Source organism: Micromesistius poutassou, assembly GCF_964030765.1.
Source record: "Micromesistius poutassou genome assembly, chromosome: 15".
NCBI classification, from domain to species: domain Eukaryota; kingdom Metazoa; phylum Chordata; class Actinopteri; order Gadiformes; family Gadidae; genus Micromesistius; species Micromesistius poutassou.
The window spans coordinates 6,794,482-6,821,300 of NC_140285.1; the positions used below are offsets into that span (position 1 = coordinate 6,794,482).

The following is a 26,819-nucleotide window of genomic DNA, read 5'->3' on the forward strand; positions in this document are numbered from 1 at the left end:
TTTACCAACTAGTTTATATTAATTAAAAGTTCAACTGCATGTCTTACATGGAAAATGTAACTTTATACAATGCATTGTAGATACTAGTTAACCCAACCATTTGACTGTATATCTAACTGGTGGAGCCCATTCAGCTTTAACACGGTGTGCTTCAGACCATTAGTTGTCCCCGGGGGCCACACACAAACACACACATCGGATAGACAGCAGCAGCACAAGCAGCAGCGACTGGTGCCAAGCTAGAGCCTTACCATTACTATTGGCCACATATTGAGCTACATTGGCCAAAAGGAGAACACAGGCAGAACAACCACAGAATCAATGTCAAAGGATGATATATCGACAGCCATCTTCTTTGACAGACACTGTCTTTAGCTGGTGATGTGTTTGAGTGGAGGTTTCAATACAAATGACAGATGCTGAATCCATTACTTACATACACATTGCGGAAGAAAACAATCAATTTTTATGCTGTGTGATTTTAATCCTAGTAATATCAACCATACAGTAGTCCAGCTACCGTTTAAAATGGTAACGATAGTGTATTTAAATGCACATCCATCTAACAGTACCTAGTATGAGTCAGCCCTACTCTGTGGAGGTCAGCTACTCTGTGGAGGTCAGCTACTCCGTGGCTTGAGGTTTTGTGTGAGGCCGGTACCTTTCTGATGAGATCCTGGTCCTCGACCATGCCCAGCTCTCTACCTACAGCCTGGGCCATCCTCTTCCCCGCCACCAGGTTCCCCACCATGATGGAGGCCGGACCCACGCCCACTGCACCCAGGAGAGGCCCAGACAACAAGCTTTAGATTCTATGCAGCACATATTGTAGAACACCTGACTCAAAACTTAATAAAGTATACATTTGATCATGTTAATGGTCATAACCTCTTATAGTTGTTGTTCTAAAAATTTCTCTTGAATGATTCAGTGATTATTGTATTTAGTCAGTTTCATTGGTTGTCCTTCAAATTCACTTCTATTAACTTCTATTCACTTCCTTCAAGTTCTCTGAACAGCCCTTGTGTTTGAAGGGTGCAACATACATGTTTCTTTAAGAGCCACAAACACAATTCTTGATGACCAACTCCTTTGGATAATGAAAATGATTGTTCAGTCATATTTTCCATCTCAGTGGCACAACAACAGTACAAATCACCGGGATCCTGATGGTTGACCCAACAGCACCCTCACCTGGCTGTTTCTGGCGTGGCTTAGGCAGGTTGGTGACGCAGGTGTGGGGGCACAAGAGGATGTTGCAGGGGTGCAGGTTGCCCTCCAGGAAGTTCTGCTTGGTCTCACAGATGTGGATGCCACCCAGGGGCGTCTTGGGGAGGGTATTGGCTGGGACCAGAGCCAGGCAGTACAGCCCCACCTGGTGGATACTGTCGATTGCCTGCAAACACAAACAAACGGACAGACAGTTAGAGAGGTTTAAAAGATCCCCTTAGGTGTGGCTTGGTGGTTCAGCATATAACGTCCAATATACATTGGACGTAACAAGGACATAATGTGGAATCCCAGCAGCAGAGGTCCTAACCCTAACCCATCTCAGCCTATAATCAACTGAAGCTGGATCTCTTAATCAATCTCTATTTTTGCATGGCTGGTCTATTTTCAGTCACACTACGTGCTGCTACGTGACACTGCTAGGTGAAACCTTGATATAACCGTTATAAAACTAGTACAATCTGTTTGACAATGACCTAAATAAATACCTCGTAGCCGAGGCAATGCAAAGCAGCCTCAAGGCTGTTTTTACATTACACATTAGAATACATGAGTCAAATAGATGTGAATCCATGATCCGCTATTTGAAACCATCTAGTTAATTAATTCGGTACCAGTTAATGTAACCCAATGCTTAACACCTTCGGAAGTATCCTACTTTAAATCTCCTTGGAAAACCACAGTTGACACACAACCACATGCTACACAGTCAGAGTGTAGCATGTGAATGACAAAAGTGAAGGTATATAAAATGGACCACCAGTGATCAGTGTATACAGCTTTCAGTAGTGAGTGAAGGGTCAGACCTGCAGCACTCGGCTCATCCACTGGAAGCTGTCCTCCTCGCTGGCGTCGGGTCTCTGCTCTGCCACGACCACAATCCTCTCATCGTAGAAGGCCGTCACAGAGAACACCGCAATCCTGCACAACACAGTGTTAACACACTGCAAGACATGGATATAGACACACACACACAAGCACACGCACACACTGCGAATACAGAAACACATCCTCGGTTTAAACTGTAAGTGTAACAATCTGGCCTTGCATTTCATGACCTCCATCTGTACTCCCAATGGGCCTAATGCTGGGAATTAGCCAGGTCTAATCCCAGAAAATTGCTGGATTAACTTTTCTGGGATCACAAATCTGTGTTCAAACATGACCACAGCCTGGTAAACTGCCAGAACATTTAGCTGAAGGCATGGGAGAGGCTTTCATAGTGATTTCACATAGTTTCACCATAAAAATGGTCATGGTCACCACACTGAAGTAAACACTCTCTCTTATGTTAGAGAGTGAGTGTGAAATTCAGAGTGTGAATATCTGTTGAATATCCAATATCTTTCCAACAAGATTTATCTTAAAATGAATTGATTGACCTGGACAAAAATAGACACAACATACAACCACGTTCAATGTAAAAGGAACTTCTTCTCCCGGTGACTTTTAATCATCTGGCATTTCTAGGCACTCCATAACGCAAATTGACGTTTGATGGGTACGTTTATATCATTTATATCGATCTCGTAACGTGGTCCTGCCCTAGCGACTCGCCTTCCTCTGTAAACGGTTTTGACCGGCTCCACCGCCAGCGCCGTGGCAACCAGGTCATCAGCGTTGTGTCGACGCCCGCTCACAGACAGCAGCCCCTCGATCTTCCCAACCACAAACACCAGGCTGCCCTGTGGGGGGTGAGGGGAACACACAGAGGGGTGAGTGAGTGAGTGAGTGATCGAGTGATGGATCAAGTGAGTTATCGAGTGAGTGATCGAGCGAGTATGTGAGTGAGTGTGCGAGTGAGTGATCGAGTGAGTGATCGAGCGAGTATGTGAGTGAGTGAGTGTCCTTACCGGTCCTACGAAGCCAAGCAGGCCTGTACGAGTGAAGGCAATTTCTCCAATGGGCGCACCAGCCTGGTTCACAGGGATCACCTTAACGACAGAAACACAGCAACACACTGTTTACTAGATGATTGACATATTTTGTTTGCCATTGCTGGATGTAGCTTGAACACGTTCTGTCCCCCATGTTAGCGGTGGTGTTACATGATAATGAAGGTATAATAGAATAATATTTTATGTGTCGTGACCATACAAAGTTGATAGCATGGAAAAAACAGTTACATAACTGAGGCAAACTCAGCCTTTATGAAGTGTGACTAAACAGATCCCGGAGGATATGGGACTAAAACCAGTATGATAGCTGGTTATATCTGGAAGATGATTACAATATTTTGATCCACTTTATGTTTTTGGTTCTGATGCCTGGATTCAATTTTTTCTTACAGCAGAATGCATATTACCTGATGTTAGCTGCTATATGTACTGTATATGTGTATGTACTGAGACTCTCTTGCTAGCAGCACAAGCCTTTAAATAATGAATGCTTCATTGTGTGTTTTCAGTTGGGTGGTTGTGTGCACCATAATGAAAGAGCCTTTGCTGGCGTGTCAGACCTCAAAGGTGTTCTTGGTGACCCCCGGCAGGCCGTAGTACATGGTTCCCCCAGCCCGCGAGTTGAGCACGATTTCCCCGATCTCATCCGTCTTACACAGCTGGGGAGGCCCGTCCGGTTTCACGATACACATGAGAGCTGAAACACACACACACACACATCAGAATTAAATTTAAGTAAGTTACGGGAAGATGCTGACTCCTCATACAGAGAAAGGTAAAACAAACAGGAAGACAGGAAGAAGGCAGCACTGTCAAGAACAATCGCACCGCTCTATCAAAATCACAGAGGAAACAAGCGGGGGTGCGTATGTGTGGGGCTCACCGCCAGGCATGACGTGGCCCACATCCTGCACGGTGAGGGCAGAGTTCTTGTCTTCCGTGTTGACCCTGATGACGCCGTGGCTCAGCCCGGCCATGGAGAGGATGGCCCTGGCTGGTAGGGGGGCTCCACGGGCTCCGGGTCTGGAGAGCACGGAGAAGAGACGTGAATAAACGACACACAGGACGGGGACAGTGCCCCACTTTATCCGGGAGGAGAATCAGTTCTAAACTGATATTGTTGAAGATCGGTTTAATGTATAAATATGTGGTGGCTAGGCTGGGAGCTTGACCAACCGAAAAGGTACCGGTTTAGATCCTCAACGCCTGGTGTAAATCTCTCTAGTCATCCTTGAGAGATATGTCTAGTCCCTTAATCACATGTATCTGAATCTAGCTCCTTAATGACTTTCTATTCCCGTGGGAAATCTATTCCCACGTTGAGGATGAAGTGTGTCCTAAATGACTGAAGTAGTGAATGGTTACAAGGGAGAATAAATACTAAAGCAAGTGAGGACTGCCTGGCGATGAAGCCACGCATGCTCTACATGATGGGCAGTCAGTACTGCACGTTTTTGAATGAGTAGCTCCCATTAGTAGTGCACTGAAGACCTACCTGCGTATGGCCACGGTGAGGGCCTCAGGAGAAGAGGCACATGGACAGATGACCTCTGGCTTCAGACCGTGAGCCTGGAACACGTTCAGGAAGGCGTCGCACGACGACACCGACCCTGGTACACAGAAACACACGAGGGAAGTCTTTAGAACAACATGGTGAGGCATGAGTCATCCACAATACCGCATTGCACTTGCATTTGTTTTGAAGAAAACAATTAGGAGATGTGGTAGAGGAAAACCGCTAAGTGGCTGTATCATTCTTTTTTATCGTTGCATTTCTCCATCCTATTACCGCAGTGAACGTTATCCAGTTGCAGCGATCCAAATTAAATTAGATCTATTTGAATGCAGTCCAACTTGGAACCTTTTTAACTTGGAACATCATTCCAATGGCATTAGCATATGCTGTCATTTGCATCACCTTACCTGCCAATTAAAATAGGGTAAACAGAACTTAACTCCTCAAAGGGCATTAAAAATAGCACACAGTTCTTTTATAGGGCATAATGATGTGTGTGCCGATGGGGTTGTGTGTGTGTGTGTGTGTGCCTACGGACGCGTGTGTGTGTCTAAAGGAGTGTGTGTGTGTGTGTGTGTGTGTGTGTGTGTGTGTGTGTCTATGGGCGTGTGTGTGAGTGTGTGTGCGTATTTGCGTGCGTGTGTGTCAGAGGACTAACAGGGGTTGGCTCCGTCAGCCACTATGAGCATGCGTATGGAGGAGAGGTTGGTGTCCTTCTGCTCCCGGTGGGCCATCATGGCCCAGTGGAGGTCTCTGCACTTCACCAAGGCCACACGTGCTGCAGGGAGACCGAGAGAAAACTGCATTAAAGCGTGGTACAGGCCACTGGTTTATGAGGTGTTCCCAGAGCATCTGTGGATACCTATTGTTATGGTCTTATTATACTTAATAAATATTTTACCTAGATTTTATGTCAAGCACTCAATTACATATTTTGTACAAACTGTTATGCAGGCATAGGAGAGAGGGAGAGAAATCGGGCTTGGAACAGAGTCCTACCTTTGTGGATGTGAACTCTTTGGACCCAGGACATAGGGCAGGCCTTCATAACGGCGTAGGGCACGGAGATGGTGTGGATTCTGTTCATGACACTCTGCAAATCAAACAGACACAGCTGGTCAAACGTGCACTGCAACACACCACCAAGACATTAAAGTATAACACATGAAGTGCAGTTCAGTCAAACAGGTATATCAAGACTCACGGTTAAGACCCCATGCCACAGGCCCATGTCCTTCTTGCAGTCCAAGACGTTGACCAGTGTTTCCCCTGAGGAAGGACACACTTAATATTAATATATACATATTAATTGATGAACCTGCCTTGAGTGCTTTCTACTTAATTTAGTTGAAGTAGGTTGAATGATATTCTAAATGTGGCCACACTACATGGCTGCTGCCACTATGAAGCTTAGCTGATCTTCTCCAAGTCAAGAGGAGGCTAATCTAACATTGGTTTATGAAGAACTACCTTAAAAGCCAAGTGAGGGGGAGGGAAGGTGGACGGATAAATAAATAAGGAGGACAAAACTCTATAGTGACAGCTATCTTGCAGTAGAGTTTCAGAAGGTGATAAGGGATCAATTGTTGAATTGATAGCTGCTCTTAAAACTGTCCGAGAACAGGGTTCGGTTCAGACATCTCAGGCCAGACTCTTCACAATGGCACCTTGTATTGGGTCATCACGAGTTGCCTTTGTACATTGTACATACATTGTACCCTGTGTGATCTGTTCAAATAAACTGTCTACGGTAATGGCTGTATATGGGTGGCTCTCTATTGCTGGGTCTTCATGATCTCAGAGAGGTCTTACCCTCGCAGTAGTTACAGGCTTGTGTGAGTGCCTGGCAGTGTGTCAGCATGGAAATCTTGGAAACAGCCACACCCATCACGGTCCCCTCCTTCGTGGCCTTGTACTGAAAGAGGGATGATGAGAGAGTCAGAGATACATTAGATTGGAGAGAAAGTCAGAGTCACCCTTAACCATCCTAATAGAGTGGCCCCTGAAATGTTGTGAATATTGGCCTGTGAAGCGTTTGAGACGTCGATGAATGTCTGCAGAAAGTCCAGTCGGGGTCATTGCATTTGTACAGCCCTGTTACAATCTGAAAGGGCTTCACAGTATCACACTGCTACAAAACATAACACATGAAGGAACTCTCACCTCTATGTAGGCAGTGTCTGTGTTGGCAGTTGGGATGTGTGGCTGCCAGTCCTTGGAGGGTTTGGTCAGGTACTTTGTGTCCGTTACCACCCACTTCATCCTGGGCCATCCTGAACAAAACAACGACACAAACAGTGTGTCATACACAACATGGGAGATACATATATCTCTGACACATCATTTCAGTACACAAATGATAAATGATGAAACAGGAACATTTCCAACCTGGGAATTCCTTTGTTTTTTTGTAACTTTATTTTTTTTCTTATGATAAAGCAGATACAATAGAAAAAAAGAACAAAACAAACAAACAAAAAAAAAGGAAAAGGAAACAGAATAAAACATTTAGGTCACCGAAGGCAGGGCATAATAAAGCCTAACATCTACAATCAAGACACATGTTACGGGTTACCTCCATTGTATTTCTAAGAGGGGATGGGCACAAAATCAAAGTATCACCAGCATGTCATCACAGTTCAGATAAAGTCATTAGGGTCCAAATTAAGTAAATCCAGCATAGGAAACCAAAGTGGCCGATTCTTTATGGCCTTTTTTTTTTTTATCCAAGAAGCATGCCTCAAAGTCCAGTGTAAATTCGATCAGACCAGACACAAATGTAAAAAGTAATTTGGAAAATCTAATCTAAATAATATTCTCATGTGATAACCATTTCAACCAGTACTTCTGAAATTTATTAATACAAAGTCTAAGGGTGAATGTAAGCTTTTCCATCTCGTTTATTTCTTTTACAATTACTAACCACTCTCTTTTGGTTGGTGGTTCCTTGTTTAGCCAATTTTTGGTGATGGCTTTTTTACCGGCTACAAGTAATATTTTGAGAAGATATTTATCTTGGTTGTTAAGATCAGTTGGTATATTACCTAAATATACAGTGCAAAAATTAAAATTGATCTCAAAGCCCAAAATAGATTTTATTTCTGACATTATGTCTAACCAGTAGAGCTGGATTGCCGTGCAATTCCAAAATATATGATAGCGGTCAGCCTTTGTATTGTTACATTGTCTCCAGCAGTGTCCAGAATCTGCTATGCCATTCTGTAAATACTTACTTCTTGGAGTAATAAAAAACCGTACAGCGTTTTTCCATGAAAATTCTCTCCATTGGCCCGAACTGGTGGTGGAAGAATTTATTTGACATATATTTAACCAATCTTCCTCCGTTAAGGTTATGTTTGCTTACTTCTCCCAATTAGTTTTAATATAAAGTGTAGTGTGTTTCTTGGAATGTTGTAAACAGGAATATAATCTTGACACTAGTTTCTTACGGATTTTGCCTCCATAAGCATCAATAAAGACTTTGATGAGATTCAAATCAGCTTTATCATCGTTTATCATCATTTTAATGTTTGTCAAAATGATGCCTAATCTGTAAATATCTGTAGAAGTCCTGTCTGTCCAATTTGTGGGATTCTTGAAGATGTAGGAAGCTTTCCAAGCCTGTATTGGTCGAAATTACACAGTATGATGTGATGCCCTTCCTGGTCAGTTGTTTAAACCTCAAGTCTAGCTGTGCTGGTTTAAAATCATCATCATGTTCAACCCATCTCAGCATTTGTGTGTTTCTCTCCAATTTTAGATTCTTACATTCTTTAAACGAGATATTGAGAGGAACCATTGTAAATGTACTTATTTTTTCAAAATAAATGGTCTAAAGCTGACCCCACACTACAAGATAAATGTCCCGATATCGGGGCCGATTTGCCCCTTACGAGAATCGGGGTGGCGTTCCCATGGCAGCCGAATCGGGATGAAAATCGGCCAAGATTATCCTGTCTGCCGTAGTGTTCTAAGATAGAATCTCATAAACTTAAGACCTCCCGATCTCAAAATCGGGGTTATCCAACATGTTAGATATTTTCAGCATGTTGAGTGTGTAGTCAACATAATAGCGACGCACGCACACACAAACACACACGCAAAACACACACACACACGCTGACCCGAAGGTGCTCCATCATGCCAAAGCGCATTCAATTCTCACTTTTAAATTTTCGTTTCCAAATATTTATTTAAAAACGAAAATATCTGTTTTAGTGCGTGTGTGTTAAATTAAATGTTTTTATATCCTAAACAAATTCCGTTGCAAATAGGAGGCGCGCAGCATCAATATCCTAACACAGACACATTTTGCAGATTGTAAATTGACATGATACATTGTAAACGTTCACAATCCTGCTCTATGCTCTGTGATATTTTGTTTATCATCATTTCTATTAACTTCTGCGAGGCGCATAAAGTGGTCATGTAGATCGGTCGTCTGCCCGTCTATTGCGCGTATCACACATGAGCAGATCTTGCACACAACGTCAGTCGTGTCCCTTGGCTGTCCTATTTGTTGTATATTTGTTGATGTTGTTATTGTCATGCGTGTTCTGGTTATTTGCGCATGATTAAACATGAGTCTTTATATGGCGATAAAACAAAGCTTTGTTGCGTTTTTTTTCCTTCTTTTTGAAGTGGGGATCGGGGGTGCGCCAACTCGGTTGGGACGTAAAGGGGGTGCGCAGGAAAAAAAGTTTGGGAACCGCTGCTCTAGATCTACCATCTCTTGTCTCTCGATCTCTTGTCTCGTGCTGGATGACGTAGCCTACACGGCTGAGAATCGGATAAGATTATCCTGTAGTGTGGGGTGTTCCGTCTTGTGTTCTAATCTTATGTCGGATCGGAGAGCAAAAATCGGCTGCGATTCTCGTTAAGTGTGTGGTGTACTCCGACTCAAAAATCGCATAAGATAAAAAAATCGTGTAGTGTGGGGCAGCCTTTAGACTTTGTATCACCAAGCAAGGATTGAAGTGGGATATGAAGTTGGTTTATTTCTAGTTCTTTCCATTTTGCTTCGTAATCATTGATACACCAGTAAACTAAATATTGTAATTGTGCTGCCTTATAATAGTCTTCTAGACAAGGTAGAGACATGCCTCCCTTTTCTTTGGATAACTGTAGTGTTTTAAAACATACTCTCGGTTTCTTACTCTGCCATTTGAACCTAGAAATCATCCGATTCCATTCAGTAAATTGTTTAGTCGGTATCTGTACCGGTAGGGATTGGAAAAGAAATAACAGTCGCGGCAAAATTATCATCTTTATAGTCTCTATTCGATTATGCATACTAAGTGTTAGAGGAGCCCATCTATCCAAATCTATCTTTATTTCTTTCGTGATAGGGTGATAATTTGTATTATATATTTCAGTTAGGTTTCTCGGTATATTTATACCAAGATACTTCATAACATTAGTTTTCCATTTAAAATTATATATTTTATGTACATTTTCTTGTGGGAAAAAGTTATAAGAAAGGGTTTGGGTCTTATGTACGTTTAATTTGTAGCCTGAATAAAGACCATATTGTTCAAGACTGGACATGAGTTTGGGCAGGCTTAAATCTGGCTCGGAAATGGGAATTCCTTTGTGATATCAAAATAAACATAAACCGCAGAGCCATCAATAATCCATTTCCACAGCGGGCTCATCAATTCACCCCCCCACACCCTCAGGCAGATAAACCAGCCAAGATACAAAGTATTGTCTCTTTTTAAGTCGCTCTAATGAGTCTCGATGAATCCTGATGAGAGTGTGCTGAGTATGCGTTGTCTGTGTGTGTGAGGGCCGGGGTTGGGTGGGATGGGAGGCGGGAGATGACTCCGCATGAACATGCTGACCTTTAAACTGCATGATCTCTCCGTTGGGGGTCTTGGGGAGTCCCTTGAGACACACCTCGCTGGTCAGTGCCAGGCCCACGCCACAGCTGCCCAGCAGGAAGCCTATCTGCTGGCTGCCAGAGTCCTGTGGTGACAGAGAGGGAGAGACAGACATGGAGAGAGAGACAGATGGATAAACAGTTCCAATCGATTTCCCAACTGTGTCAATATACCCGCAGTATGATGAATGTCTTTGTTATGAGGGTTATGGAAGCAGTTATTCACAAAAATAATAGATTGATTAAAAGTGCTTTTGAGGTACTTTTAGATAAAAGAAAGGGCCTAATTTATTTTATAAAATACAGATATTAATCTACTATGTGACAACTGGTTCATGCAAGCGTATGAAGTGAATTGAAAATGACTGGTTCATTAACGTTGTGATGACTAAAAACCTTAAAAAGTACACATCTACAATCTTCAGGCCACTCAGTGGTGTCTGTGCTGTGAACCGTCTACCTGTCGTGACAGTGGGACCTCAATAGGTACAGGGATGACCTCGGCCAGCAGACAGCCGTAGAATGCCACCCAGAACATCCCTGGGTCACTGTTGGGGTACACCAGCGCCACCTAGGAGAATAGCACATTATCAAACGTCATTGTGGTTAAGGTCCACCAGCAGTTCTCGCGCACACACACACACACACACACACACACACACACACACACACACACACACACACACACACACACACACACACACACACACACACACACACACACACACACACACACACACACACACACACACACCTCCTCTTGGGCAGTTACAGGGAAGGTGTTTTGCTCAAGAGCAGGAGGACTGAAGTAGCAACCCTGGGGTGGACCCTGACTCTTACCCGGTCTCCAGGTTTGAGGACCGGCTCCGCCTTTGTGCCCAGTTTGTTCAGCAATGTGTAGGCCAGCTTTAGACTGCGACTCCATAGTTTACCTTTGGACAAATAAAAGAGTATTGTCACCGCTGTAATCATTGGAACACAGGAGCACATTGATTTGGTTGATTCGACTTTACTAACAACTTTAGAAAAGTAATCATGAGCAATTGGGAGACAAATTACATTTTCTTAAAGCTGCTGTAGGTTAGAGGAGAAGAGAGCAAGAATTTGTAAACTAAACAACCAAAAACATTTCTAACAAATTACAAAAAGATTACAATTATTTCTAACCAACAGTACTCAAATAACCGTTGGTCAGAGTGGCGGTGCGGCTCACCATAGGTCAGGGTGTAGAGAGGCTTGCCGGTGATGTCCAGGACGCTGAGTGCGGGGCTCTTGGCCTGCGTGGCCCCCCAGCGTGCCAGGGAAGCCTGGAGGGCTGGGGGCCAGTTACTGACCACCCCGAGGGGCTCGCCCTTCACCGGGATGATCTGACGGCCCTCCGGCTTGGGGGTGTTGGGGTCTGGCTGTGGCACTGGACCACCGGACAGCAGAGAGGACAAAGCGTATGAGAAAATAGCCCCTTACATAACCTAGTCTTTAACTGTAGTAGAGTATAGTTTTTAAGTATTTAATATTATGTTTTAGACAGTATATAGTATAGTTCAGACTAAAATCTAAAACAGAGTATAGTTGAGACTAAAATCAAAGTGAGTGGACAGACGTATGCATACAGGCATTTGTGTTTAAAAAAACATATTACATAGATATTTTCGCAAAAGATAACACACACACACACACACACACACACACACACACACACCTTCTACAATCTCCTCCGAGTCATCGAGGAAGAACTCGCTGAGTGGGGGTCTCTTCGGCCGCTTGAGGGTGTTCAACAGCTGCTGGATCTTAGTGGACACCCTGCTGTTGACTGGCACGCCTAAACAAACAGAGGTAACAACCATATTTATCACTACACACACAGATACACAGAGGTTCAGGAACACAATCACTAGCAGAAAGGTTTGGAAAAGGGCTTGCTACGACTTTGGAAGACACAAAGACGGTTGAAAGTTTGCAGCATGACACAGACGGAGACTGGAGAGCTAGAGGGAGCACAACACATCTACGGCTAGGACACGGGACAGACAGACAAGGCACGGGGCACACACAGATGGGAACAGTTGGAAAGAAAGGGAAGCTTGACAGGATCTGGTCGGCATCCCCTGCCCTCAGCCCGTTTTATGGTTGATATTACCTTTTCTCTTTCCTTTTTATTAAATGAACAGGGGGGGGTGGATTAATGGTACCCAAAAAAAGAACAAAAACATCCGTTAGCTGCATCAACCACACAGTAGCCTGGAATGAGGATAGTGTTGAGATCCAATGGATATGAGCAGAACAACACACCTCGGTACAGTGTCACACAATGCCATCAAAAACGCACCAAAATCCACACACACAAAACAGGATGAATAGATATGCAAATGAGAACATATTAACATTATGTACTAATTATTGTTTTCAAATGAACCCAAACTAATTGTACATAAAGTAAAGTAAAGGAAATGGATAACGCTGGTGCTCCGCATCGTTGGCTTGGTACCAACCAATCATTTCAGGGCGTCAGACTTGGTATGGCAATGTAAAGTGTATTTTTGTTTCAACATCAGCGTCTATTACTTTAAACAGTGTAAAGTCATCATGTTTAGTGGTGGTGGGTGATTCAGAGCAGGAGGGATCGACTGTCAGACGGAATTGCATTACCCCCATCCATTAAGGCTTTTAACTTAAAGATTTTGGACCGTACTTGAACGGTCCTCAACAATATCCATTTATGAGTGACCGTTTTGTGCAGACTCCAGGCTGATTACTTAAGGACCAGAAGTGGATGATGTTAATGTTTGATGAAATATATTGCAATATTTTGCAATATAATTTGGCATCCTAACAAATTAAGATGACCAGGGCTTTAAAGCCACAAATAAAACTCATTCTATAGTAAGTAAGTAAAATGGGGAACTTTAAATAGATGATAGAGCAGTGTATACATGTGTACGTGTATGGCAGGTGTAAGTATGTGTACACCAGTGTGTGGGTGTAGGTGAGCGTGTGTACCATCAGCGGTGTTATCCAGCATGCTGCAGCGACTCTGTCCCCGGCTCATGCCCTTGACAGCAGGGGGCAGGTCCAGCCTGGAGCTGGAAGACGTAACATCTGGAGGAACGCTGTTCTCTGGGGGAGAGTGAACAGGGAACACCAATGATGTTGTAACTAAGGAAGCGTATTTAACAATATGATTAAAGAATAAAGATGAGATATACTTTATCAATCCCAGACGGGAAGTTAAAGTGACACAGCAGAAAGTAAGTGCAGAACTGCAATAGGAATTTAAAAAAGATTAGCGGAGAGAGTAGAGCAACAAAAAGGCATATTTAGCATTTGAAGCATCAAGAACCACCGTTTAAATTGTTAGCATAGTAAAGCAGCCCATTGTGCATACGACACAAGCCTATGAAGCACATCCCATGAGCAGCAGGTCTCGGGATGGAGTACCTATCCGCAGGTGGGCCAGGACGTCAACGATGGCGGTGGAGGGTTGGGGCTGGGGCTGGATCTTGGGCTCTCCGTGGGAGAGGGTGGAGGAGGCGGAGGAGGAGGTGGAGGAGCCCTGGAGGGAGCGGTTGATCCAGTAGTCGGGGCTCTGCAGGCTCTGGGCCAGCGCCACACTCAGAGCCGCCTGCCGCCGCAGCGAGCCTTCGTCCTCCGACGCCGAAGACGTGTCTGTTGGGGGGGGGGAGAGGAGAGAGGGCCGGTGCATGTCAGGATGGAGCTCAAGCAAAAAAAAAAAGCACCGGATACTTCTGGAAAGCCCTGGCACTCATTTGAAAAAGGTGCCGTCTGTAAGATTTAGGAGCGGTTATTTGAGTGCGATTTGTTGGAAAACGGCATAGCCAGCCGTCGGGTCTTAGCATTTCGTTAGCTCTGAATGATTGTAGACCACTCCCGGCTGATTTCTGACCAATCAGGGGATGGCTTACGTGATTGGTTTGGGACATCCATCTTGCCTGTCAATAACAGGTGTGTGAAATGCACCACTTCTCAAAGGCAGAGAAAGCCTGTCTTGTAATCAAAGATAAGGTAAACATGATAGTTTGCTTCCACTGAAAAAGGAGTGTTATGTCTCCCGGAAGCAGGCAAATGTCACCATTGTTCACTGACCTCAGGATTGGTGACACATTCATACATTTAAAAACCCAAGGAGGTGTACCTGGAGGTGTGCAGTTTTCCACAGGAGACTGGACAAAGGCAGAGCGTCTCTTGGTAGGCATGGGCAGCCCCATTTTCTCTTCTTTGTGCTTGGCCAGCGCTGCCTGCACCAATTCTGTGTGGATGTCTGGAAGAAGAAGAAAAAGCTAATGTTTATGTGTGTGTGTTCCTGTGTGTTTGTTCATAGGACTGGACGAGTACATTGTGAGGTGTATTTGGTTCTGAAGGTGTATCGGTGTGTGTTGCATTACCTGATCTGTAGCGGTCGTCCCGGGTCCCTCCACTGCGGTGTGCACGGTGGCTCCTGGGAGCTGAGGAGGTAGAGGGCCCCGGGGCCTCCGGACTGGGGCTGGGCTCTGCGCTGTGTCCCGGGGTGAGCTGCACATCAGGCAGAGACAGCTCCACACCTGGGGAGCAACAGAGAGAAACTGAATTTGCCGGCAATAGCAAGGTTACATTGCCAATGCTATTGTAATGGAATAGGTTAAAGAATATTAAAGTTTGGTTCACTTTGAGAGCCAATTTGTTATGTGTTTTGATGTAATTCATGACTGGTATTGTACATCGTCTGGTTTAAATCCTACTTCAAACAAATCTCATTAAAGTTTAAAAAAATAGAAATTATAATTTTGCGCCAAAACATTTCTTAGATACACTGACACACTGTCTTGTAAGTGAGTTTCATTGACCAGCGTAGCTGCCGGGCAAAGATATTCCATTCTCATGTTCCACAGCGAGGCCCACTCCTAACAATCAGAGAAGCTCAGAGAAACAGCACAACCCCTGGCTGTCTTTCAACTTTGTGCATGTGATTCAAGGCTAGCATAGCTTAATGAACATATAGCTTGCTAGCTAGTAGCAGTAGCTGGTTGGAAATATATTTCTTGGTCTGATAAACATGGTTGGGAAACAAAAATCTTACCCATTGCAGCTTCTGATAAGATGGAGATTATACTTCAAAACTTTTTTATTTTCATGAAATGTTCACACTGATATAGTCCAAAATGTTCATAAAGTTGATGCATTCCTTTATAAACAAATATAGACAAAAGAGTAAGGGAAAATAAGAGAAAAACTAAGTTTACGGAAAATTATTTACAGAGCTGTAACAAAGTCTTTACAATGTCCCCTAGATTCTAGAAGGAATGCTTTTTGCCAACTATCAGAAGTGAAAGGGGGGCCTAGCAGAATCCTGCAGAGATGAAGGGCATGGAGGCCCGTGGAGACTGACCCAAGGAAAGGAGGTGATCATTCAGCTTTAAAGCCTCCCAAATACCAGCTCCGGCCAGAAGAACAAGCCATCATAGACCGAAATCCATCAACCGTGTTCATTAAATAAATAAAAGCCCTGATAAACCAAAGATTGATTACTAGATTGAGATATATTTATATTATATATGTGCAAGCAAACATTTTGCTAAATAAATACAGATTCATTTTAAAAGGCGGCGCTAGTACTAGGGTGGAAAAACACAGTCACAGATTATGAGCCATGATTTATCCTTGAGGCAATATGTAGAAACATAAATCTAATGCACAACTCTGCCACAAGATGGCAGACCAAAGCCATTGGGAAAAGTAACAACCCAGCCGATGAGTTACAAAATGTTTCAAATACAACCCAATTAGTTTACTTTACCTTTTTAGACTCCCGTGGCAAAATACAAAGATGCCAACATTTATGTATATCACCAGATTAATCTCAACACAACTTATCACAGAGAATACGTGGCGGGACAGTGTAGGGAGGGGAAGATGCCTCTGGGAGGGAGGGGGCCTTACTTGTTATGTGAGGGATGTAGGGGGTCAGTAGCCTGGATCTCTTCTTCTCATATCCCTTCTGGGTGATGTCACCTAAGAAAGAAGACAATACAGCACTATTTGGTCAGTCAGAGCAATGCACTCACAAACTTAAGACAGTGAGTGCACATGAGCAGTGTGTCTGAACATGAGCAAATACATACTCTAATCATATAAATTAACCCAGGCAGACAGTTGTTGCACAGAACCAAAATGACACACACACACACTCCTTCAGCTAGCACATTTCCAGGGGGTTGAGTCATAATAATCCTCTTTGGCCAGAGTCTGGTTAACGGCGATCGGTGGTTTAATTAACCCCCCCCCCCCCCCCACACACACACACACACACACACACACACACACACACACACACACACACACACACACACACACACACACACACACACACACACACACACACACACACACACACACACACACACACACACAGTTGATTAGACCATTGTTTTACCGAGCATAAGCTGTGGCGGACAACATGACAAGAAGCAAGGACACAGACACACACACACCTCAAAAACACGATTACTGTACTGGCTGACACTCAAGCTGGTGGAAAACAATAGCGCCGGGGAGATAGCAGGTCGACCGAGAACAGCTGTGGGGCAGTCACCAGAACCCTGAAGGAAGCCATGACACGCCGGTTCACATGGGAAACCTGCCTGCCTAGGAAGGGGTGACGCTGGGCAGGGGTGATGGGGTGGTTGGGGGGAAGGGAAGGGGAAGGACGCGGGAGGGGGTGTTTGTCCTTGGACCGGCCAGAGAGGGGCAAACAAGGAAAGTCTGCTGAAATGCAAATACACAAGCGGGGAATGGTGTTGTCTTGTTGTATCAGAGGAAATGGGTACACACAGCAAAGCAAACTGAATTTACCCAAATAAATAACACAGATCTGCCGACAGTACACACACACGACCCCATGTTCTCTGCCTCTCCAGTTGTCCCTGCCTGCCCCATTTTTGTGCATCCATCTTTAAAAAAGTCTTCCTGTATGCCCCAGGGATATCCCTGCACCTACTGCTGAGCTCTCCCTCTTCTCCCCCACCCTGCACTGCTTTCTCCCCGCCACCGGCCCCTAGTACAAGTCAGGGTTAGACAGTCAGCAAGAGAGAGAGAGAGTAGTTGTGAGGGTGGAGTTTGGAGAACACACGTGTGAAAACAACAATGGAACAAAAATCTGAAGGAGACAGGATTGTCAGCTTCAAATATGTGAGAGAGTTTGGTATCAATGGAAGGTTTCCTCGATTCAGGTTCCTTCTACAGGCCAATGGAACAAGGCCTTGGGTACAAGTCTGAACAATATGCCAATCCTAATCTAAAAACACACACACACACACACACACACACACACACACACACACACACACACACACACACACACACACACACACACACACACACACACACACACACACACACACACACACACACACACACACACACACACACAGGCTGAAGACAGTGAAGTCGGGCAGACTTCACTGCCCGACTGATTGAAAAAGAAACAAAGTTTCAGTGAGCATAATGAAATAATGTGTCAGGCTAATGGGGTGGAACAAGACAAAACAGAGGAGGAGAATAGAACAGAAGAAATTTAAAGTAAGAGAGTGAGACTAAGCAGGGGGTCTGTGTTAGAGAGAGATGGAGAGATGGACTGGGAGAGAGATAGACTGTGAGCGAGGGGAGACTGCTTTGTTATTATCTAGTGGGGAGGACAGGCAGCATTCAGCAGAGTTCATGCCCGGCTACACACAGGCCTGAGAACCTGGCTATCCTGGAGTGCCAGAAAATAACCCCTGCTAGAGTCAGCATGTCCAAGATAGCCTGTCTGTCCGTCTGTCTGTCCGTCTGTCTGTCTGTGGTTCAGCTTAGAACAGCCCGTCTGTCGTTCACATCGTCCGACTATGACAGCCTGTCTGTCTGTCTGTGTATGATGACCCGTGTGTCTGTTTTTGATTGTCCGTTTGTCTCCATCTGTCCGGCCGTCTGTTTGTCTGCCAAAGACCAGAGGAACACATAAGCAAGCACAGACAAGCACATGAGAAGTTGCCGAACAGACACACACACACACACACACACACACACACACACACACACACACAAGAACACTGTAGCCCCATTGTCATCGGACTGCTGGGTTCTCCCAGGCACTTCACAGCACCATGGCCCCTTGGAATGATGCAAGGAGAGAGAGAGGAATGAGGGATGGAAAGATGGAGTAGGGCAAGGGGGGGAGCGTTGGTGGTGGTAGAGGTAGGAGATATCATTGAGGCAGACAGAGGTTCTCTGTACGCGCCGGGACAACAGACACAGAGTGGCACAGAGGCCGTTAGTGGTCAGACCGCGTGGGTTGAGCTTTAGGCTTCAGAATACAACATGAGTGTCAGTGACAGAGGGCCAGCTGTGGCAGCTACTTCAAAACAACAGGGAAAGATGTGGTCTTTGAGAGGGCTTGGTCCTGTGTTGTTTTGAGGGGGGGTGCACAAGCTCAGGCAAATAGTGTGTGTGTGTGTGTGTGTGTGTGTGTGTGTGTGTGTGTGTGTGTGTGTGTGTGTGTGTGTGTGTGTGTGTGTGTGTGTGTGTGTGTGTGTCTGTCGAGTGTGTGTAAGTAAAGCGGGAGGTCAGGGGGACAGGATATGAGCCTTACTCCACCCTGCGGTGAGCAAAGCCAAAACCTTCTCCCTGTGTCTGTGTAGAAAAGAAGGAATGTGCTGATTGGAAAACGGCCTGTTAACGGACTGGGCCAACTGGCCAGACACAGCACCCCATTGGCCAAGAGACCCTCTGCAGGAACTGTGTTCTCTGTGTGTGTGTGTGTGTGTGTGTGTGTGTGTGTGTGTGTGTGTGTGTGTGTGTGTGTGTGTGTGTGTGTGTGTGTGTGTGTGTGTGTGTGTGTGTGTGTGTGTGTGTGTGTGTGTGTGTGTGTGTGTGAGAGAGAGAGAGAGAGAGAGAGATCGGGAGCATGTGTGCGTGAGTCTGTGTGCACAGCTGGTGCGGGTTAGGTGGTACTACAACACCGTGAAAAAGAATTGCTGATTGGCCTGAAAGGGGCAGGGACAGCCCAATGACAGTGAGATGTATGTCAGTGTGTCAAATCAGCACACTGTGTTATGTTTTCTTGTCAACATTAGAATACGACATCAGCTGAGGTTTGAGGGTGTATACAGAATTCATGGATGCACACACGGACGTGCCAACACACAGGGTGTCTCCTGTTGTACAGTACACCTCTATGGATGCAGATGGGTGGACTGAGACAGCTGTCCAGGAGCTCATTAAAAAGCAACACGACGGTGACCCAGTGATTCCTCCCTTAAGCGGCTGTTGTTGACCCCTGACCTCTTGGTAAAAGGAAGATGCATGGTCCTCACTCATTGCTGACAGACTGGCCTAAGTTGTGGCGCACGCACACGCACGCGCACACACACACACGTCATTATTGACGTTTAATTTTGTGACTTCATTCGTCTTGAATGAAAATGATTAGCCAAGGCGGTATGCACTTAATTTGGGGAAACCGACCTTTAACAGAGGGCAACCCTGACAGCAACAAAGCACAATAACAAGGGGGTAACAGCAAGGGCGGTGGGCCAAGTAATAAACAAAGGCAATTCAATAAATTCAGCTGGGAGATGAGCGATTTTGCAAAAATGATCAGTCAGTATATTCAGAGGGAGTGAGGGACCCAAACTTATGCTTATTTGAGAGGGGAGAGTTTAACATGGAGACTCAACATCTAACCATCAGTCCTTCACAAACTGTGACAGACCTGCACTTGCGTCTTTTGGAGGGGAGGTTCGGGCACCAGGGTTGCCTCTGAATGGTGTTATGGCCATGTTTATAATCCATGTTTATGACCCATTATCCTGCAAGAGCAACGACTGCTTAGAGGCACAATTATTCCAAACGACTGCGTGTACGACCCTTCACCCCCATTATTCAAACTGAAGATACAAAAGGTTATTGTTTCTGCAGTTTGAAAATAGGGCTTCATGCTAAATAAAGAGGCGTCTTTTTAAGTCCACATAAGGCGCCAGCCCTCATAATGCAACATGTCAGCTGATCTAATTTGGTCCGTCCTACAATGTTAAGCTCACAAACACGTGTCATGTTTGCCAATTGCATTTACATGCAGAACTGGTGATGACCCTCCTGGCCCTAACACACACACCTTTTTGTTTCTGCAGGATTTACAACCAACCATGACAGCTCAATAATTACAGTAGAGGGATGGAGGCTTTGGGCTCTGGGGAGGAATTCACATCTCTTTCATTTCTTCTAATTTTTATGTGAAAATTTTGACTGAATTGGCAATTGTAAAAGCCCAAAAGGAGAAGAAGTACTTTTCTATTGAAAACACATTGGGTGAGAATGATCCCTCATAGGGCTGGTCCTAATAAATAATTCAAGCTTGGATAAATATTCGGTTTCCCCATCGAATATTAGAATATTCTGAATTTGTTTTTCAAAAAGTGTATTCATAGTGCTCATCTTTCCCTGCCTGAATTTGAGCCTGTGAAACCTGTTCTGTTCATGTTTATCAAACCATTATTATCAATAGGTGGAGTACTTTTTGATCTCTTGACTTCGTTTAAACATTGAAATATATTTACGAAATACGTCCATTATTCAAACCCTTCTGAAACCATTAACCCTGCGGCTTTCTTCAACCTCTTATTACTATGCGTGCAACTGACTACTGGGAGGGCCACCATGAAAAACGAAATCCTGGGGAGAACAAGAAAATAAATCTGATTATTATTACAACCAGTTGGTTCAAAGTCGGTCGATCTCTGTCGGACTTATTCTCACACTGGACGGCACGAGTCAACGTTCTACCAAAGTATTGGAATAATGTTCTTGTATCCGAAATACAACATTAAAGAACGATCATTTGGTTATCCCATGTTAGGCCAGGCCATTTTGACTATGGCTACTGTAACCTCCACCTAAGTGTTGATGTAAAGTGTTCTCAGACTTATTAATTGTTTTATCCCTAGGATATTCAGATGAAATGTTAACTAGCCTACTACCTGCAATTCAAAAATGCATTAAAAAAAATATTGAAAAAAATATATATAATTTTGTATTTAAAAAAGCAAATTCAAATCTTGAATTGAGATTTGAATTCTAACTTACAAACAAATACCAGAGTATTCAAAATTCAGGTTCAACACTAATCCTTGAAGATCTTCCCTAATCGGTAATCTCAGATTACATTAACAACATAGGTTTACTAGTTTCCATACAATCCAATCTCTCCATCTGGCTATAGTAGTAAAGGACGTGTTGAAGGTCAAATAAAGAGTAATATCATCCATCTTCTAAACTGTGATGCAGGACTGCTGTCTGAAAATAATAGGGATGTATGTGTGATGTTATCTTGTGAGTAACCATGCAAAAAAATAAAAAAGCCAGGACATCGCAACACTGAAGAATTTACACAACATAAGACAAACAAACAAACAATCAATCGACTTGCTAATAAAAGTTGGATTGACACAGAGCAGTGGAAAAGTAACCGTCTGAGGTCCAATGAGAGTACTTTATTTAAGAAATTAGAGAACTGGACAGATGTCAGTTATGTGGATATGGTGTGTAGGTTAACATCCTACCTTTATCATTATAGCTTTCGGTTATAAAAAGTCAAGTACACATCTCATCATAGGATGGTGATGAGGGATTAATCAGACCACAAAATGATGTATGACACTATGTTGTTTAACTGGAATATGAATCCATAATTAGATACATGCCAAATCTAATAGTACTGACATTTCAGGTATTGCTGTGTAAGTTGAATGGCACGACAACACTGTGAAACAAATCATCACATCCAGTTAAACATATCTTGATCTTCACTAAATCTTATCTTCATTTCACAACAACACAGTGAGTCAAGTCAGTCAACCTGCCATACTGTTGAATCTTAACACAGAAAGATATCTGCGGCTCTAGTTTACTTGCTTATGACTAAAGCCAGACAACGTCTGTCATTGACTTTAATTTTATTAAAAGAGACCATTTATCGTTGAAAAGTGGCACTCAACCACCACAGAAGGCATTAACCACTGTTAACATTAACAATAACTGAAAACACACAGAAATACATAAACACAGTGGACAGGCGAAGAGGGTGTCACCCGCAATTGAGCCGACTATTGAGCCGAGAACGAGGCAGACTAGGAACCAAAAAGAACAAACAACATTATCCAAATAATGTGTCCAAACCAGATGCTGTCAGCCGCCACCTGCATATTAGTCAAGAGGGTTGTGTCATTTCACCATAGTTACCATGCAAGGTTAACAGAGGGGTGTGTGTGTGTGTGTGTGTGTGTGTGTGTGTGTGTGTGTGTGTGTGTGTGTGTGTGTGTGTGTGTGTGTGTGTGTGTGTGTGTGTGTGTGTGTGTGTGTGTGTGTTTAGGACACCTAATCATGCTGGTATTTTTAATGCAGGGAAAACCCCCATAGGTTTACTGTACTTCATAGCCATTAACAGACTACTTAACACCGATATATTATAATAAAAAAAGGGCTGGTTCCAAGGCCTCTCTCGCCAGAGTATGTCCCACTTAAAAAGCAGGCTACAAATTAGGGATCGACTGATATGGATTTTTTAGGGCCGATAGCGATACCGATTAGTTTTCATCAGCCTTAGCTGATGACCGATACACCAAACGCCGATTTTCTTGAGCCGATATTTGGAGCTGATACTGCTTTTGCTCCCTCAATTTACATCATAAAATTGACACAATTATGATAACAAATGTTACAAGTCTCAAATTAAAAAAGGAAAATGTATTGAACCGTCTGTAAATAAATAAAAATCTGCAAAAATAGTAGGTTAGAGAAAAACCATTGGTTGGCAGAGCTGGAGAGGGTGAGTGAGTGAGAGTAAGAGAGAACGGTTTCAGCCTAGAAAAGCCTCAGAAGCATGCATAAAACCTTTAAGTCCTAATTGAGTCACACTGAAAATACTTCTTGACCATGTGAGTTCAAAGCCCAGCTCACTCTACCCTTCCATGCAAGCACATATTGCCACATCCCGATTAAAGTAGTCCGTTTACTTGGAGCATTCCCTGGATAGCTGTGGCCTCGCAGCAATTTAAGGCTTATGGCAAACCAAAGCTATATAACTGACATATATGAGAGTGTCACGATGACAGGCTGATACATGTAACTGAAGAATCTGGAAAACACAAATGGCTGAAAGTAAAAGCCGAGATGACTCGTGGAATAGGTCATAACCAATAGAAGGGAGGAAGGAAGGAAGGAAGGAAGGACAGAATGAGAGAAACACCAAAAGGCACTGCCAGCCAGCAATGCAGACTAGTCCGGCACGCCAGAACGAAGCATGAAATCACTTGAATAATTATAGCCTTCTGCTAAGAGGAAAACAACAAACTAGGTCAATTGTGTGGGGTTTATTAGATTAAGTTGAAGATCTGCAATGTAAACTCAGTCAGGCCGCTTGGCTCTTTAACAAGGCTGTATTCAGCATACACAGTATAAATATACCTAAATATTATATCAACCTCATGGGGAAAATTATGTTTCTTTCAGGCTTTTGAAGACACATTGTGACTTTTGGGATTTAGATTTGGCATCCTGGCCCATGCAGGGCTCTTTTTAAGCCTAGATGCGGTGTGTGTACATTTTGTAATGGCTGAGGCAGCACTTTTAGATCACAGCTGTTTGTACGATTCGGAGACTACTCTGGAGACTATGGAGAATAGAACAGTTTAAATAAAAGTGCACCTGACCTGTGAAGATGAACTTGCATATTATATTGACAGTAGCAATGACTGCCAAACCAACTGACGACTCTCGCCCTTCAAGATATTCCCCGTAAACAAGTTTGACCGTACTTAAAGTGGGACTTTTTTCAAAAAACAACATTCAGAGCAATCATCTTACAACTTTATCTGACTGAATGATGATTTTTATCTATAATGTGTTCTAGTAGGGGTGTACTGTATAAGCGGTATAGAAAGTACACCAGTGAATTTGCGCTACGGTATGGATTTTGACCATACCGTGAGACTGGTGTGACCGTAAGTAACGTAAATACAGTAACGTAACTCATTTTTCATGTGAAAAGTAAAGTTAAGCAAAACTACTGAAAATATGGTAACGAAACATAGTTCCTTTTTCAATTCGGCGCAACGTTACTTTTCCCAGGGACCGATTTGACAGCGGTACTGCCTTCTCAGGCAGTATGCTATTGTGCAAGCACGCAGGCGCACAGCGTGCGCAATAGTCCCTTCACGAGCTCTCATTCACCGTACGAGACAGACACTGGTAGCGTGAAGCTGTCTCTGCATCTCAGACATCTCTTCCACAGGCATTTTCAAAGCCAGTCCTTAGGACAAAAAAGCTAGCGGTGGAATGAGATAACAAACGCTGTCACTGTTTACCTGTGTAAGGACATGGTTCCCTTTCAAAATGTCGATAGAAAGGGCTTTAAAGAGATGATCAAAAGACTCAATCCCAGGTACGCATTACCTGCCCGCACACACTTCAGCCAAATTGAGATGCCAAAACTATATGGCAAGGTCCGCGACCAAGTGGAGAAAGAAATCCATACTATCCATACTGGAAGTAACTTAAAAAAAAAGAAAAGATTTAGCATTTTTTTCTATTGCAGTTTTGCTCAATAAATGTTATTAAAATAATTATTCTATACAAAAGTAGCTGCCTAACCAGTATTTTACCCCTTCAGAAGCATTTATATCGAAATTAGAATATAAAATTAACATACCGTGATATAATACCGTACCGTCTATGCCTCAAATCATACCGTGATATGAATTTTAGTCCATAGCGTACAGCCCTATGTTCCAGTGTTCAAAAGTAGCCGTTTGCAAAGAGGCAATGATTTTGGAAAGAATTGTTTTGTGTCGAGTTTGTAAATAGGTCTCACACTGGGTATGACTTAATAAAGAAAATGATAACAAGACATTGCAGGCACACACTGTTCCATAGAGATAGTCTATGACTAGTCTAGACTAGTGGAGTAAACAATACATATCGGTTTTAATGAGAAATGTCTTAGCGGTGCTAAAGATAGTGGCACGGAAACCGTCACCACAATATGTAGCCTGCGAAGCTTCAAGGAACCGATAAAGAGCTATACAAATATAGATGAGCTTACACTGAGTCATCATTCATTGAAATGGAAAAATACATAGAGAGATCAATGTGTATGGCATTTTACTGCAAAATAACTTTTATTCAGTTAACAGTGAACTTAAAAGTGCAGTGATGTTTCTAAGGCAACCGAATGGCTATCCATCAAACTACATGTACACCATTCGTGCTTCAGACATTACACATTAGGAAACGGCCGCCCTTTTCAGCACCTTCGCACTGCAGTACAATACCACAATGAATCAACTGTGTTACTCAGAAGAACACCAATATTTGGTTTTGGGATTCAAGATAAAATTTAAAAGCTTTTACAAAGAGATATCACCAACGTGTTGTACGTGAACGGTGGGGGTGGGTTGGGGGGGAGGAGGGTTATGGATGGTTAATCACTGAGTCAGATCAGTAACATCATACAAGCATGGACGATGTACAAGTTCTGCTCCACGTTAAGAGATAAAAGCTAAACAATGTCCTCTATGTATCACTTGATGGAGGTTACTGCTGGTCAAAGGAGCCACACTGTTACCTGGACACATTCCAAGGACATTCCCCAGTTGGCGTTTAGGAATAATGTTTAAGATATTTTTAGCGTGATGGATGAATAACGTGCAGTCATTGCTGCTCTCATTGTGCTTTATCTTTGCTTTTCATCTTTGTGGAGCTGATGTAGTGGGCTTGCAGGGTAGTTATATCTCCCCCAGCATTGGGCCCAAGTAATATTTTATTATTCTAGCAGGCTAATAGGTTACTATACGGTAGGCCTGGGCGATATGGCTGAAAGATATATCACGATAGAACTTAAATCATATTGATCGATATCGATAACTATTGATAATTGTAGTGACCTAAGACTAGGAATTACCATGCTGGATTTAAACACTTCTGTTTAACACTTAATATGACCTTCCACTGTTCATTGATTAAATACTCCAATGTAGATACAACAATGGAAAACACTAAAATATTGTAAATAAGAATGGAACCGTGTTTGTGTAACAAACCCAGCTGCTAGATTCGGTGGTCCAGTCTCTTATTGATAAATATTGAACATGTTTTATATTGATATTGATCAAAAGTCTATCACGATACGATAATTTATTGTTTTATTGCCCAGGCCTACTATATGGCCATTCACGGCGAGTTAACAAAACTTTGGTGACCTTTTAGAAAACCC

General features: G+C 43.5%; 1 protein-coding gene across 1 annotated transcript in view; it reads right to left on the reverse strand.

Annotated features, from left to right (window-relative positions):
• The window catches only part of dip2ba (disco-interacting protein 2 homolog Ba), a 44,904-nt gene that overhangs the window by 8,011 nt on the left and 10,074 nt on the right, over positions 1-26,819 (reverse strand). Inside the window, exons 2-24 of the mRNA XM_084479283.1 lie at positions 16,457-16,528; positions 14,926-15,081; positions 14,676-14,801; positions 13,961-14,188; positions 13,523-13,639; positions 12,225-12,344; positions 11,739-11,936; positions 11,366-11,457; positions 10,986-11,096; positions 10,488-10,611; positions 6,808-6,917; positions 6,457-6,559; positions 5,849-5,913; positions 5,644-5,737; positions 5,303-5,422; positions 4,624-4,738; positions 4,012-4,151; positions 3,689-3,825; positions 3,084-3,164; positions 2,788-2,915; positions 2,037-2,151; positions 1,195-1,396; positions 662-774 (exon numbers count right to left, since the gene is read on the reverse strand). Of these exons, the coding sequence (XP_084335409.1) occupies positions 662-774; positions 1,195-1,396; positions 2,037-2,151; positions 2,788-2,915; positions 3,084-3,164; positions 3,689-3,825; positions 4,012-4,151; positions 4,624-4,738; positions 5,303-5,422; positions 5,644-5,737; positions 5,849-5,913; positions 6,457-6,559; positions 6,808-6,917; positions 10,488-10,611; positions 10,986-11,096; positions 11,366-11,457; positions 11,739-11,936; positions 12,225-12,344; positions 13,523-13,639; positions 13,961-14,188; positions 14,676-14,801; positions 14,926-15,081; positions 16,457-16,528 (2,867 nt within the window). The remainder of the gene's footprint in view (positions 1-661; positions 775-1,194; positions 1,397-2,036; positions 2,152-2,787; positions 2,916-3,083; positions 3,165-3,688; positions 3,826-4,011; positions 4,152-4,623; positions 4,739-5,302; positions 5,423-5,643; positions 5,738-5,848; positions 5,914-6,456; positions 6,560-6,807; positions 6,918-10,487; positions 10,612-10,985; positions 11,097-11,365; positions 11,458-11,738; positions 11,937-12,224; positions 12,345-13,522; positions 13,640-13,960; positions 14,189-14,675; positions 14,802-14,925; positions 15,082-16,456; positions 16,529-26,819) is intronic.